The sequence below is a fragment of the Melanotaenia boesemani genome, chromosome 4 (assembly GCF_017639745.1).
Source record: "Melanotaenia boesemani isolate fMelBoe1 chromosome 4, fMelBoe1.pri, whole genome shotgun sequence".
In the NCBI taxonomy this organism is placed as follows: domain Eukaryota; kingdom Metazoa; phylum Chordata; class Actinopteri; order Atheriniformes; family Melanotaeniidae; genus Melanotaenia; species Melanotaenia boesemani.
Window position 1 is genome coordinate 1,881,565 of NC_055685.1, and position 14,320 is coordinate 1,895,884.

Sequence of the window (14,320 nt, forward strand, 5' to 3'; positions counted from 1 at the left end):
TTCTCCATTTGTTGACCCAGGCGAACAAGTTCATCTACGGTGGTAACCCTGCTCCTCAGCTGACTGGCCAGTTGGGGGTTGATGTTCTTTAAAATCAGTTTTATAGTCTCTTCTTCAGTGATGTCTGGCTTCCAACGTTTACAAAGAGATTGATACATGTAGGTAAAGTCTCTGATGCTTTCCTTCTCTTCCTGGACTCTGTTGCGCACCCGCTCAGCCAATTCATCCTCGTAGTCTTCGGAGAGAAAAGCAGCCCGAAAATGCTGCTGGAATTCACTCCAGGATTGGATTTTATGACGTGCTACGTCCCACCAGTCTCTGGACGTACCGTGGAGCACATTACGAAGAGTGGCGATGAGCTCCTCATCAGTAAGGGGGTTGAGAGCCAGGAAGTCCTCACACCGCTCAAGGTACTGTATTGGATCGGGGTGGTCATCAACTTTCCCATATGTAGGAAATTGAAGTTTGATGGGACTTTTCCCCATAGATCTATGTCTAGAGTCATTCTGCGGTGTTGATTTGTCAGGTGACACAGTGGAGTCCTCTGGAAGATCGGGTCTGAAGGTTGACTGTAATCTGGGACGCCCTACAGATGTCAGAGGGTGTTCCCCATGGAACACCTCAGGATGGGTCTGTATGCTTGCCTGTCCTGTGGAAGTAGCCGCTTTAGCTGCTGTCATATCTGCAGCCATGGAATGAACAATGTCGGAGCAGAGAGAGAGTTCCTCCTTCAGGGTTTTCATAACATCAGGTATAGGAGCAAGTACCGAAGTTAGTTTTGTTATGATCTCAGTATGCTGTTCTTTTAACCTCCATCCAATAGAACTGTCAATTTGTGTCCTTAGATATTCCAGTTGCTTGTCCAAATGCTTGATCGCTTGTTTTTGTTGATCCTGGATGAAGCTGGTCAGCTTGGTGTTCAATACTCCCATTTGTGAGGTGATAGATTTTGGTAGTTGCTCCATATTTGCTCTAGTTTCCTCTTTAAGATGTTGTTGTGCCTCCTTAATTTCCTGAAGCTGCTTCTGCAATTCCTGTTCAGAGTAAATTTGCACAGCCTGGATTCCGTCCTTGACCTCCGATTTCTGTTGTCCAGAGTCAGGCTTACCAGGGGTCAGAGGAACAGAAAGTGCAGGTGTTGCAGTCAGGTCCATATCCAGCAGTGAATAATTTGAAGAGCCTGAATCCAGAACAGTATTGGAAATGCCTGGTACATCCATCATGTCAAGGAGTAACTCCGAGTCGGCAGCCATTTTGCTTGGTTTGCTGTTTCAATAAAGTATTTGTCCTTTGTCTCTATTTTCCTTCACCATACAGTGGTAATTGGGTTTTTCCATTCAATGCTGTCAGTCTTTATTGGGTCCCATCTGGGGTGCCATTTTTTATGTGACGGTTTTGCTCAGGTGTAACACAAATCAAATAGTATTTATTTATTCTTCCGGGGTGCCAGCCAGGTCTTTCTCCTGACATTTATCATTTACCTGAGTCCCAATAACCACTCCACAAAGGATGTTCATAAATAGTTCATACAAACACCCTGTTAGCAAAGATAAAGAAACATACCCAACACCAGTTCATGATGACACTATACATTTATACAGATAGCAACTCAGCAACCAACAAAACAGAAAATAAGGCCATGGCAATTGTTCAACTCAAAACAGTTTTCATCAAAGAAAAGAACCCCCCCAAAACCAGAACAAAAAAACAAAAAAATAAATATATACAGTTCAGTTCTGTTCAATTCAGTTCAGTTTCAGCCATCAAAAATTAGAAAGACAAAAACAAAAGAGGGGGCAATCCATCACTTCACTCCGGCCTCTGAATAAATCCGTTCCACCTTGTAAGGCCTAGTTCAATCCAGTTCCACCTTGTAAGGCCTAGTTCAATCCAGTTCCAACCCAATTTAACAAAGAACACCACAAACTCCACTCCGGGTTTTCCAACTCGTCCCGCGGCGGGGCACCAAAACAAGGAAATGACTGATGTTCGAGGGAAATCTCTCCTCGGCAACACGCAAGCAAGCGAAAAAGGGAAAAGATAACACCAGACTGGGACTCACGACACCGGTCCTCCACTCCAGCATCCAGGAAGAACCAGGACCACTCTATCCAGCGAGTCCGTTGCCTGTTGTGCGGCCGCCTCCTCGTGCCGAACTCGTCTGCCCTTGCTCACACCTGCTACAGCTCTCTCTCTCTCTCTCTCTCCTCTCTCACTCTCCGACTGTCCGACTCCTCCTCTCCAGGTAAATGCTGCCCCCTTTTTATCACTTTTTCGGTCCAGCCTCTCAAGGCTAAAAGAAAATCTTACTGGCTGATTTCAGGCAGGGTGGAGCAGTGAAGCAGGGGAGTTTAATCAAAGACATACACATGAAATGGCAGACAACCAGGCTGTCACAACCTTACCAGGCAAAAACATGTATACTTGGTATATATCCAAATAACTTTGTTGTCAACTCTAAAAAGTCAACTTTGGTCGACTTCGGTCTCCTACACGCGAGAAGGATGATCGCACTATCTTGGAAAAAAATGGATGTGCCCTCAATACATATGTGGATAAAGGAAATGGCATCTTGTATAGTGTTGGAAAAACTGACTTATATAACCAGGGGAAAGGCTGCAGAGTTCGAAAATGTGTGGAAACCTTTAATAGAGTTTCTCAAACGTTAAAATACATAATCAGCGTGAAACTGCTGCGTTGATACCTGTAGTTGAGTGTTTTATTTAGTTGGTTTAATTTGTTTTAAATGTGTTAAGTATGTGAAATGTCTTGTGAATACTGTAACTGTTTATCTTATTTTACGAATGTTATTGTCTTGAATGTTCTTTTCTGTATGTGAAATGTATATATAAAAAAGTTCAATAAAAATATTGTTTAAAAAAAAGAGGCTTAAATTTGTTTTTTTTTTACAATGTTGGACAGCAGGTTATGTACATTTAGTATAGAAGGCAAGGCAGTTTATTTGTACAGCACATTTCATGTACAGGACAATTCAAAGTGCTTTACATAGAACAAAAACATAGATATTGAGAAATAGTAAAGGCAGCAACACATAGCAGGAATCACAATAAAATCATAAATGACATTAAAATGATTAAATACAAGATCAGTTAAAAAGTTAACGTGCAGATTTCATGCATAGGCGCATGAGAAAAGAAATGTTTTTAACCTGGATTTAAAATGTCTACATTTGGTGAAAGTTTAATCTCCACTGGCAGTTTGTTCCACTTCCACATGCAGTTTGCAGCATAACAGCTAAATGCTGCTTCTCCATGTTTAGTCTGGACTCTGGTCTGGACTCTGGTCTGGACTAGCTGACCAGAGCTCTGCTAGGTTTATATTCTCAAAACATATCATAGATGTATTCTGGGCCTAAACCGTTCTGGGATGTAAACAATCAGAAGGGTTTTAAAATCTATTCTGGGACTTACTGGAAACCAGTATAAACTGGAAACCAGTGTAAAGATGTTAGAACTTGTGTGATATGTTCAGATCTCTTAGTCCTGGTTAAAACTCTAGCAGCAGCGTTTTGGATGAGCTGCAGATGTTTAATGCTCTTTTTAGGAAGTCCTGTTAAAGACCAGTACAGTAATCCAGCCTACTGGAGATGAATGCATGGAGGAGTTTCTCCTGGTCTTTCTGAGAGACTAAACTTTTAATTGTGAAAAGAAAAGCACATCAGCATCCAGCTGAGATACATCAGTATCTTTACCAGCTGCTGGCTCTGTGTTCTACCAGACACGTTCACTTTGTGTGTAAAATATTCACTGCTTTATCATGTCCAGTATAACATGAGGTTATGTTCTGTTGATCAGCTGCAGTGATTTGTATTAAAACCTGCTGTACCATTAGGGCAATTCTATATGTAGTTAATTATTAATTGTTTCAATGAATGAATTAAACCTCTGGTCAAGAGTTTGTTGGGTTTTTGTTCATGATTACTCAGATTGAGCTCCTTTAGACTCCTGGCTGCCAGGGACTGTGAATTTTCTCTTGAATAGATTCATGTTATGTTGATGTGTCTTTAGTATGTTGGTTATGTTGATTTTTACCTAGCACACTATCAGAAGCAGCATTGCACATATTTTTTTACTTAAGGCTGCTGTCTTATGGGCTGCTGTGTTTGATTTGTCGATGGCTGTTCATGTTTCCATCCATCCTCTTGCTGTAGACCGCCATCCTGGACTTCAAATCGTCATTCATTCAATAAATGGGAACACACGTCAAACTTACCTTTCTGTCTGGACATTGTTTTAATGAAGCACGTTATGACCAGGATCCCCGCACCCAGAGCAACTAAAATGATAGGACCAGATGGTCGCTACATATCCTAATTTATAAAAAACAAAAAAAAAAACTAAAACTAACAGTAAAACTAATAAAAACTAAACCAAAACTAAGCATTTTTTAAAAAAACAAAAACTAATAAAAACTATTAGATTTGCTCTAAAAACTAATTAAAACTAACTGAATTTGAAAATAAAAAGTCAAAACAAAATAAAAACTAAAACTATTAAAAAATCCAAAACTATTATAACCTTGGTCAGGCCCTACAGCATCTAGAGTCCTAAGGAACTCTGGGCGGACCTCATCTACCCCCGGGGCCTTGCCACCAAGGAGCTTTTAACCACCTCAGCGACCTCAGTCTCAGAGATAGGAGAGCCAGCACCACCTACCCCAGACTCTGCTTCCTCATCGGAAGACGTGTTGGTAGGATTGAGAAGGTCTTCCTTCCCTCCACCGCCTCACAACTTCCCGAGTCGAATTATTTAGAAGCGAAAGATTACATATACAATTCCCTGCAGATATATCTGGACACTCTTAACTAGAAGCAGAAACAAGCGCTACGAGATCCAAGCAGAATCTGAACACTCAGGAAGTGCTATCTTATTTTATACTTCCCTCCCAGCCCTAGAAAAACTGGTCTGGTCTGGCTTAGAGGCTTTATATGTGTGTGTGCTGTTCAATCCGAATATTAAACAAACCATCTTTGTTAAACGTCATTCCCTGCATCTGTATCTGTGTTTCTGTGTGCATGGGAGTCTGCTATCTGTCCTGTTGTGCTGCTTCGAGGCTGAGAGATAAGTATTCTCTTCTGCAGCTGTCCCCATACTAACTGAAAACAACTTTCACTACACCACTCATAAGCTATTTATTTATATATGAATATACCCTTTCGTTACCTGACTGCGTTACCTGACACCTGTCCAACTGTTTTCCCATCCTCACAACAGGTTATAAAGCAGTAGTCAATTTTTACTGTTAAAAGTAATTCCCAGTCCAGCACTGCCTGTAGGGAAAGTTTTAGACTACCATTACCAAAAACCACAGACAGCTAACACAGATTACCAGTAATATAAGGTTTAAGAAGAATGAAAAGGGCAATAAGAGAATAGAAATAAGTTTGCAATGAAAAAGACGATAGTGTACGCTGTAATGCTGAGACTGACCAGTTGAAAGTTAATCATTTTTATTTGACTTACTGTGATGTATTATATTTGTATATACTGAAATGTAATGCGTTAGTATGTATTACAATGTTATATTTCATTGTATGTGTATTTTGTTACTTGTGTGTGGACCCCTGAAAAACGAATTATTGCCGTGGCAATAACTAAAGGGGATCCATAACTTACTGCTGTGGCAATAACTAATAGGGATCTACACCTGGACAGGTAACCAGACCATCATAGGATACACCTGGACAGGTAACCAGACCATCATAGGATACACCTGGACAGGTAACCAGACCATCATAGGATACACCTGGGCAGGTAACCAAATCATGTAGACTATACCTGGACAGATCACCAGTCCATCTTAGGGTACACCGGGATGGGTCACCATAGCATCACAGGGTACAGCTGGACAGATCACTAGACCTGTCTAGTGAACCTGGACAGTTTACTTGTCACCAGGCCATTGTAGTATACACCTAGACAGTTTACTAGTCACCAGACCATTGTAGTATACACCTAGACAGTTTACTAGTCACCAGACCATTGGAGGGTACACCTGGACAGGTCACCGGGCCACTGTAGGGTTCAGCTGGACAGTTTAATAGTCGGCAGTTCATTGTTGGGTACACCTGGACAGGTAACCAGACAATCATAGGTTGCACATGGACAGGTCACCAGTCCATCTTAGAGTACACTTGGAGAATTTACTAGTCACCAGACCATTGTAGGGTACGCCTGGACAGGTCACCAGTCCATCTTAGGGTACACTTGAAGAGTTTACTAGTCACCAGGCCTTTGTATGGTACACCTGGACAATTTACTAGTCACCAGACCATTGTAAGTTACACCTGGACAGTTTACTAGTCATCAGGCCATCGTAGGCTACACCTGGGCAAGTCATCATTCCATCTTAGGGTACATGTGAACAGGCAACCAGACCATCGTAGGGTATGCCTGGACAGTTTACTCATCACTATGCAATCGTAGGTTAGATCTGGACAGTTTACTAGTCACCAGGTCATTGTAGGGTACACCTGAACAAATTACTAGTCACCAGACTGTCGTAGGGTAGACATGGACATGTAACCAGACCTGTCTAGTAAACCCAGACAATTTACTAGTCACCAGACCATCGCAGGGTACACCTGGACAGTTTACTAGTCACCAGACCATCGCAGGGTACACCTGGACAGTTTACTAGTCACCAGACCATTGTAGGGTACACATGGACAGGTAACCAGACCTGTCTAGTAAACCCAGACAGTTTACTACTACACTGTCTCTGTCACCAGATGACTGCAGTCCAAAAGACTTAATGTGTCAGTGTCTGGAGCAAATAAACACCTGGATTAGGGAGAATTTCCTACAATTAAATGAAGACAAAACTGAGATTATTCTGTTTGATAGTTAAGAGAAAATGCTCAGCATTGGTAAACACCTGGAGACTCAGGCTCTTAAAATCACCAACCAAGTTCGTAACCTTGGAGTGTTGATAGACTCAGATCTGACTTTCAGCATCCATGTTACGGCCCCTGCTGTTTGCAGACAGCTGTGGCCGTTTGTGTGTAATTAGGGGCTGCAGAGCGCTGCCCGGAGTGGCCAAGGTCAGCGCCTTTGTCCCCGCCCCTGTGTGACGGGCACCCCTCTGGACCAGTCAGGCTGCAGCCTACGGAGAAGCTCAGGCTGAAAAGGCTGCAGCCGAGGCAGGTCTGGAGGGAGAGAAACCAGAATGGCTTCGGCCTCTCGCCCCCTCATGTTGTGCACCGGGTGTGTGTGTGTCGCGACCACCTCCTTTTCCACAATAGGTGTTTAGTTGAGTTAAGTTTACTTTGTGGTTGTGTTAGAGCTGGGCTAGGTTAGCGTTTTATTGTGTTGTGACGACGGTCACTTTAGTTTATGGGCCTGTTGCTTTTGTTTGGTTTTAGTTTCCTCACCGAGTTGCGGTTGTGTCTGTGTGCACACTCGGTGAGTGTTTGGTATAGGTTTTGGTTTGTTTCTTTCTGCAGGTCCACTAACCCCAGCTCATCTTTTGTTTTACAGGTTGTCCATCATTTTCACGGGAATTGTAAATAAATGTGCTTTTATTTTGAAGTAACATCTGTCCTCACCGTGTTTTTTGTTACGCCCTTCCCTACCCCTTAAGTCAGGTCGTAACAATCCACATCAAAGCTTCACTAAGAAGCTTTTTACCAGCTCAGAAACATCAACAGAATTAAAAGTTTAGTTTCTCAGAAAGACCAGGAGAAACTCATCCATGCATTCATCTCCAGTAGGCTGGATTACTGTAATGGTCTTTTAACAGGACTTCCTAAAAAGAGCATTAAACATCTGCAGCTCATCCAGAACGCTGCTGCTAGAGTTTTAACCAGGACTAAGTGATCTGAACACATCACACCAGTTTAGAAATCTTTACACTGGCTTCCAGTTTATACTGGTTTCCAGTAAGTCCCAGAATAGATTTTAAACCCTTCTGATTGTTTACATCCCAGAATGGTTTAGGCCCAGAATCCATCTATGATATGTTTAAAGAATATAAACCTAGCAGAGCTCTTAGATCCAAAGACTCTGGTCAGTCAGTCCAGACCAGAGTCCAGACCAGAGTCCAGACTAAACATGGAGAAGCAGCATTTAGCTGTTATGCTGCAAACTGCATGTGGAAGTGGAACAAACTGCCAGTGGAGATTAAACTTTCACCAAATGTAGACATTTTAAATCCAGGTTAAAAACATTTCTTTTCTCATGTGCCTATACATGAAATCTGCACGTTAACTTTTTAACTGATTTTGCATTTAATCATTTTAATGTAATTTATGATTTTATTGTGATTCCTGCTATGTGTTGCTGATTTAGTATTGCTTGTTTACAAATCCCAAAATGGTTTAGGCCCAGACAGTTTATTAGTCACCAGCTCATCATATGGTACATATGGACAGGTAACGAGTCCATTGTAGGTTACACCTGGACAGTTTACTCATCACAAGTCCATTGTAGGGTAAACCGGGACAGGTCACCAGCCCATTGTAAGGTTCAACTGGACAGTTTACCAGTCACCAGACAATTGTAGGATACACATGGACTGGTAACCAGACCTGTCTAGTGAAACTGGACAGTTTACTAGTCACCAGGCCATCGTAGGGTACACCTGGATAGGTAACCAGACCATCGTAGGGTACACCTGGACAGTTTATTAGTCACCAGCCCATCATATGGACAGGTAACCAGTCCATTGTAGGTTACACCTGGACAGTTTACTCATCACAAGTCCATTGTAGGATACACATGGACAGGTAAACCAGACTATCGTAGCTTACACATGGACAGTTTAATAGTCACCAGGCCATCGTAGGGTACACCTGGGTAGGTCATCAGTCCGTCTTGGGGTACGCCTGGACAGGTGACCAGACCATCGTAGGGTACACCTGGACAGTTTACTAGTCACCAGACAATTGTAGGGTACACATGGACTGGTAACCAGACCTGTCTAGTCAAAGTGGACAGTTTACTAGTCACCAGGCCATTGTAGGGTACACCTGGACAGTTTACTAGTCACCAGACCATCGTAGGGTACACCTGGACAGTTTACTAGTCACCAGGCCATCGTAGGGTACACCTGGATAGTTTACTAGTCACCAGACCATCATAGGGTACACCAGGACAGGTCACCAGACCATTGTAGGGCACACCTGTACAGGTTGTCAGTTCATTGCAGGGCCAACACGGAGACGGACGTTTAGGGTTTAAATTAAAATACACTGTTCACTCTGTAGACGCTGTCTTACATAAACACCACCATCTCCCTGATTCTAACTTTGGACTTTAGACTGTGCTGCAGGACCAGGATTATAGTCTGAATCAGTGTTAAATGTAATGATCAAGCCTTATGTTGTGTTTGCTAATAACAGGATTGTATAGATGTCAGACTGTGAGGAGATTAAATTTGCTTACTATTAGAGATCCGCCAGAGTTTGAGGTGTAAAGTGAGAACTAATTAACTAAACTGGCACAAATATTCACAGTTGTGAGATCGATATGATCATTTGACCTTTGACCCCATTCTGATCTCATGCTGAAAGTAGACTGCTAAGCTGTTTCATTGTAGAATACATTCATAACCGCAATGTTCTTCAAAACGTCCTCTCATCCCTGTCTTTTTTCTTTTTTATCTTCCTGTGTCAGCAGTAAAAAGATGAAGTTGAACGAGGTTGTGATGGAGGACAGGAAAACCGGAGATAGGCACATCACACATGTGACCATTATGGAGGACACATTGGGGGCCAGTCAGCCTGAATCTGAGCACAAAGTCTTCCAAAGAACAGCCAAAGGTATATTTTTGTTCATATAACCCGTTAAGGCCCGTTAAGGCCCTTACCATGTATAAAGTAGAGCTTCATTTATCAATTACCATAATGGACATCATGGTAAAAACCACTCAGCTAGATCCGTACTAGTGGTGTTGATGTATGAGAACAAGGCATGGGATTTCAGCCCACCCACTGAAATAACCCCCCCATGGTCTGGCTCCTGCACCACTAAATTTTTTTTTATTAAATTTTCTTTTTAACTAAACCAACAATTAAAACAAGAAACAGAGCCTTCAGCAGAACAAAGCTAAACCGACCACTGCTGTGACCCAGTCTGACTGAACCGATGATCATCAGACATGGGGGGGTGTGAAAGTCCTCATACTCTGCAGAGAGATGTTGGGAAGCCTTTCTGCTGGGATCTCTGTTTCTCCAGCTGCAAGCATTGTAAAATATGGTGCGTTATCTACTCATCTGCTGACTGTCAGGCTGAAGCTGTAAAGATGAAACAGACCTGAAACCTCCAACCAGCAGTGAAAAGGTCTGAAGCATCTGATAACATCTGAGTTTTTTTCCACTGTTTGCCACCCTGGTGCAGAGTGAAACCCATCTGCTGCTCTGTTTCCGACCGCTTTGTTAACTGGTTTTCATATATTGGTCCAGTTATACATGTTGGTGCTGGTCATTGTTATGATGCTAAACAGCTATGTGCACCACAACAAACCAAGAATATATTCTGAGAACATTTCATGGAAATATCTAAAAGATGTGCAACAACTGAATCTCCTAAATCCTGGAAACAGACTCATGGTTCAGTCAGCTGTGTCTGCTCCACTAAATCCATCCTGTCCACACTATTTTTGTCTCTGTCTTCCTCCAGCCTCTGTACCACTCTGTCACTCTGTGTGCTCCCCCATCTTCCTATGGAGTGCCGTCGTCATGGCAATCACCCAGCTGAGGCTGATCTTCTTCATGGGTGCAATGAATAAGATGTTGGAGTTCCTGGTCACACATGGTGACCCCCACCGTAAGGATGGCTCTCTTCATACCACCTACGTGGATGTTTCTGGTTTGAGACATATAAGTAACAGTAAACGATGCTCATTTGATGCACCGTGGGGTTGTGAATCATACTGCTTATAGAGTGTGTGTGGGGGCGGGGCTTGACCAGGTTCTGCTGTTTTTCAGCTTCAGAAGAGCTGCAGAAGGAGGTGAAGGAGCAAGGTAACTACTAGTGGAGGATAGAGTCCAGATTCCAGGTCCTGGCTTTGTCTCAAGTCCGAACTCAGGACCAGGTCCTGGCTCTGTGTCCATTCCAAACTCGAAACCAGGTCCTGGCTTTGTCTCGAGTCTGGACTTGGGACCAGGTCCTGGCTTTGTCGCGAGGCTGGACCAGGAACCAGGTCCTGGCTGTGTCTCGAATCTGAACTCGGGAACAGGTCCTGGCTGCGTGTCCAATCCAAGCCCGAGACCAGTTCCTGGCTGTCTTGAGGCTGGACTTGAGACCAGGCCCTGGCTGCCTGATTGTGTCTCAAGTCTGAACTTGGGACTAGGTCCTAGGCTGTGTCTCAAATCCGGACAGGGAACCAGGTCCTTACTGTGTCTCAAGTCCAAACTTGGGACTAGGTCCTGGCTGTGTCTGAAGTCCCTTCTGGGGATCAGGTGCTGGCTTTGTCTTGAGGCCAGACTCAGAACTGGGTCCTGGCGGTGTCTCAAGTCCAGACTGGGGCCCAGGTCCTGGCTTTGTCTTAAATCCAAACTCGGGACCAGGTCCTGGCTGTCTTGAGGCTGGACTTCAGACCAGGCCCTGGCTGCCTGTCTAGTCCAAACACGGGACCAGGACCTGGCTGTGTCTCGAGGCCGGACTCAGGACCAGATCCTGGCTGTGTCTCAAGGCCAGACTCTGGACCAGGTCCTGGCTGCCTGTCCAATCCAAAATCGGGACCAGGTCCTGGCTGTGTCTCAATTTCAAACTGGGGACCTGGTCCTGGCTGTGTCTCAATTCCGAACTGGGGACCGGGTCCTGGCTTTGTCTCAAATCTGGAGTCGGGACCAGGTCTCAGTTTCACACTGGGGACCATGTCCTGGCTTTGTCTTGAGTTCAGACTTGAGACCAGTGTCCTGGTTGTGTCCCAAGTCCAATCTGGGGACCAGGTGCTGGCTGTGTCTTGAGTCCAGACTCGGGACCGGGTCCTGGCTGTGTCTCAACTCTGGACTGGGATTCAGGTCCTGGCGGTGTCTCAAGTCCAAACTCAGGACCAGGTCATGGCTGTGTCCAGTCCAGACTTCGATCCAGGTCCTGGCTGTCTCTCGAGTCTTGACTGGGGACCAGTTCCTGGCTGTGTCTTGAGTCCGGACTGGGAACCAGGTCCTGGCTGTGTCTCAAGTCCAAACTTGGAAAGAGGTCCTGGCTGTGTCTCCAGGCCAGACTTAGATCCAGTTCCTGGCTGTGTCTCAAGGCCAGACTTGGGACCAGGTCCTGGCTCCCTGTCCAGTCCAAACACAGGTCTACATCCTGGCTGTGTCTCCAGTCTGGATTGGGAACCAGGTCCTGGCTGTGTCTCAAGTTTATTCTGGGTGACCAGGTGCTGGCTGTGTCTCGAGTCCGAACTCGGGACCAGGTCCTGGCTGCGTGTCCAGTCCAAGCTCGAGACCAGTTCCTGGCTGTGTCTCGAGTCAAGACTGGGGACCAGGTCCTGGCTTTGTCTCGAGTCTGAACTCGGTACCAGGTCCTGGCTTTGTCTCGATTCTGGACTCGGGACCAGGTCCTGCCTGTGTCTCGAGTCCGGACTCGGGACTAGGTCCTGGCTGGACTCTGCATGTCCTTCCCAGTGGGCTTCTACTCGTCCATCTTCGGGTCACTGCAGCTGCTCTGCCTGCTGACGTGCCCGTTCATCGGCTACATCATGGACTGGAGGATGAAGGAGTGTGAAGAGGAGGACACACGATCAGGAAGCAGGTGTGGACGCCTGTTTACCGACAGGTTCATAGTTACAGGACCAGCTTGGAAGAACCATATTTAGCCTTGAATGCCTTTTTTCTGGACTTTAGTGGAAAAGATCAGGATCTCTCAAAGAGAGACAAAAAGATCCAGAAACTGACCAACGCCATGAGAGCTTTCTCCTTCACCAACCTTCTTCTGGTCACCTTTGGAATAATTTCCTTGATTGACAACTTGCCCATACAGGTGAGAGGAAACCTGCACAAGAAGACGACCAGGAAGGTTTCTGTCCATGTTGACCTCTGTCTCTTCTTCAGGTTTCGTCATTTGTTCTGCACACCGTTGTAAGAGGGTTCATCCATTCCTGCTGCGGGGGTCTCTACGCTGCTGTGTGAGCTTTGGGACAGAAGTCGCCTGGGGGGGCACCACCAGTCTGCAGCCCCTCCCAGCTTTACATAACTTGATTTATTTATTCCACCTTTGTTTATACAGATAATCTAACCAACAAGAGACATGTTCATAGTCTGATTGATGACCAGGTCTAGAGAAGTTGGGACTTGTAAAATCTAAATAAAAACATGATGATCGGGAAGTCAGCTGAGCTCTGGTGAAGGTCTGATGTGTAAAAATGGATTAACAATAAAATGAAGCTGACGAGAGTAAACGTGAAATATGATCAGATACTAAAATTATTTTTTTCCAGCTGATTTTCTCATTTAAACCCGAGAACTGACAGAAAGCTAGAGCTGCTTTTTAAAGACATTTTCACATTAATTAGCGCATTATCTTCAGGCAACAGTTTGCTTTTCTCAAGATAAGTTCAATATTAAAAAAGAAAAAAAAAACTCTAACTTTGCAGGTTCTTCTTTGTTACAGTTCAGGAAAGTTGTTCCCAGGAAAAAAAGAGAAATTTTATCATACACTAATTCACAACAGTCATCTCAGGTCTATATGACAGACCCAATGCCATTCATCACAGTCCAATTATGATCCAAATAAAACAAATCCATTATAACGTCTACATTAGTCCAGTTTATAATAACTATGTTCACATAAACCATAAAAGTAATGATCTAGCTATGGAAACCACACAGAATAACAGAATAAAACATGTACATGTTGTTATAAATTCTAAACTATTCCAACAATAACCTGTTAACACATGAAGCTCTTATTCTTCATCATATCAGGGTCTCAGGAGAAGAAAGCTTTTTAAGTGATGACTAACTTACACAGGAGGTTGAGAAGTCCTGCATGAAACGTTTTCCTGTTTGACTCTGGTTTAAACAAACTAAGCTGTTGTAAAAAGATGAATTATTCTGTAGAGAAACAGTCTTTGTTGTCTTGAGGTAGTACAACGGGATAATGACGATAACAAAGTTTTCAAACATGGCCACTGTGGGCTTCCGTAGCGAACTAGCAGACATGTGACAGCTTTCCCTCCGCAGGTATCCAGCCAACCACTTTGGGACGCTGACAGGGATGCAGTCCATGATCAGCGCTGCCTTCGCTCTGCTCCAGCAGCCTCTGTTCATGCTGATGGTGGGTCCGCTCGGAGGAGATCCGTACTGGGTAACCCCCCCCCCCCCACACACACACACACACACACACGCACACAC

The 14,320-nt window shown here is 44.3% G+C and overlaps 1 protein-coding gene across 1 annotated transcript in view; it reads left to right on the forward strand.

Moving 5' to 3' along the window:
* LOC121638787 (large neutral amino acids transporter small subunit 3-like) overlaps positions 1–14,320 on the forward strand; it is a 52,158-nt gene that overhangs the window by 36,570 nt on the left and 1,268 nt on the right. The window contains exons 8-14 of the mRNA XM_041983771.1: positions 9,639–9,781; positions 10,641–10,787; positions 10,949–10,984; positions 12,593–12,719; positions 12,812–12,947; positions 13,019–13,092; positions 14,150–14,273. Of these exons, the coding sequence (XP_041839705.1) occupies positions 9,639–9,781; positions 10,641–10,787; positions 10,949–10,984; positions 12,593–12,719; positions 12,812–12,947; positions 13,019–13,092; positions 14,150–14,273 (787 nt within the window). The remainder of the gene's footprint in view (positions 1–9,638; positions 9,782–10,640; positions 10,788–10,948; positions 10,985–12,592; positions 12,720–12,811; positions 12,948–13,018; positions 13,093–14,149; positions 14,274–14,320) is intronic.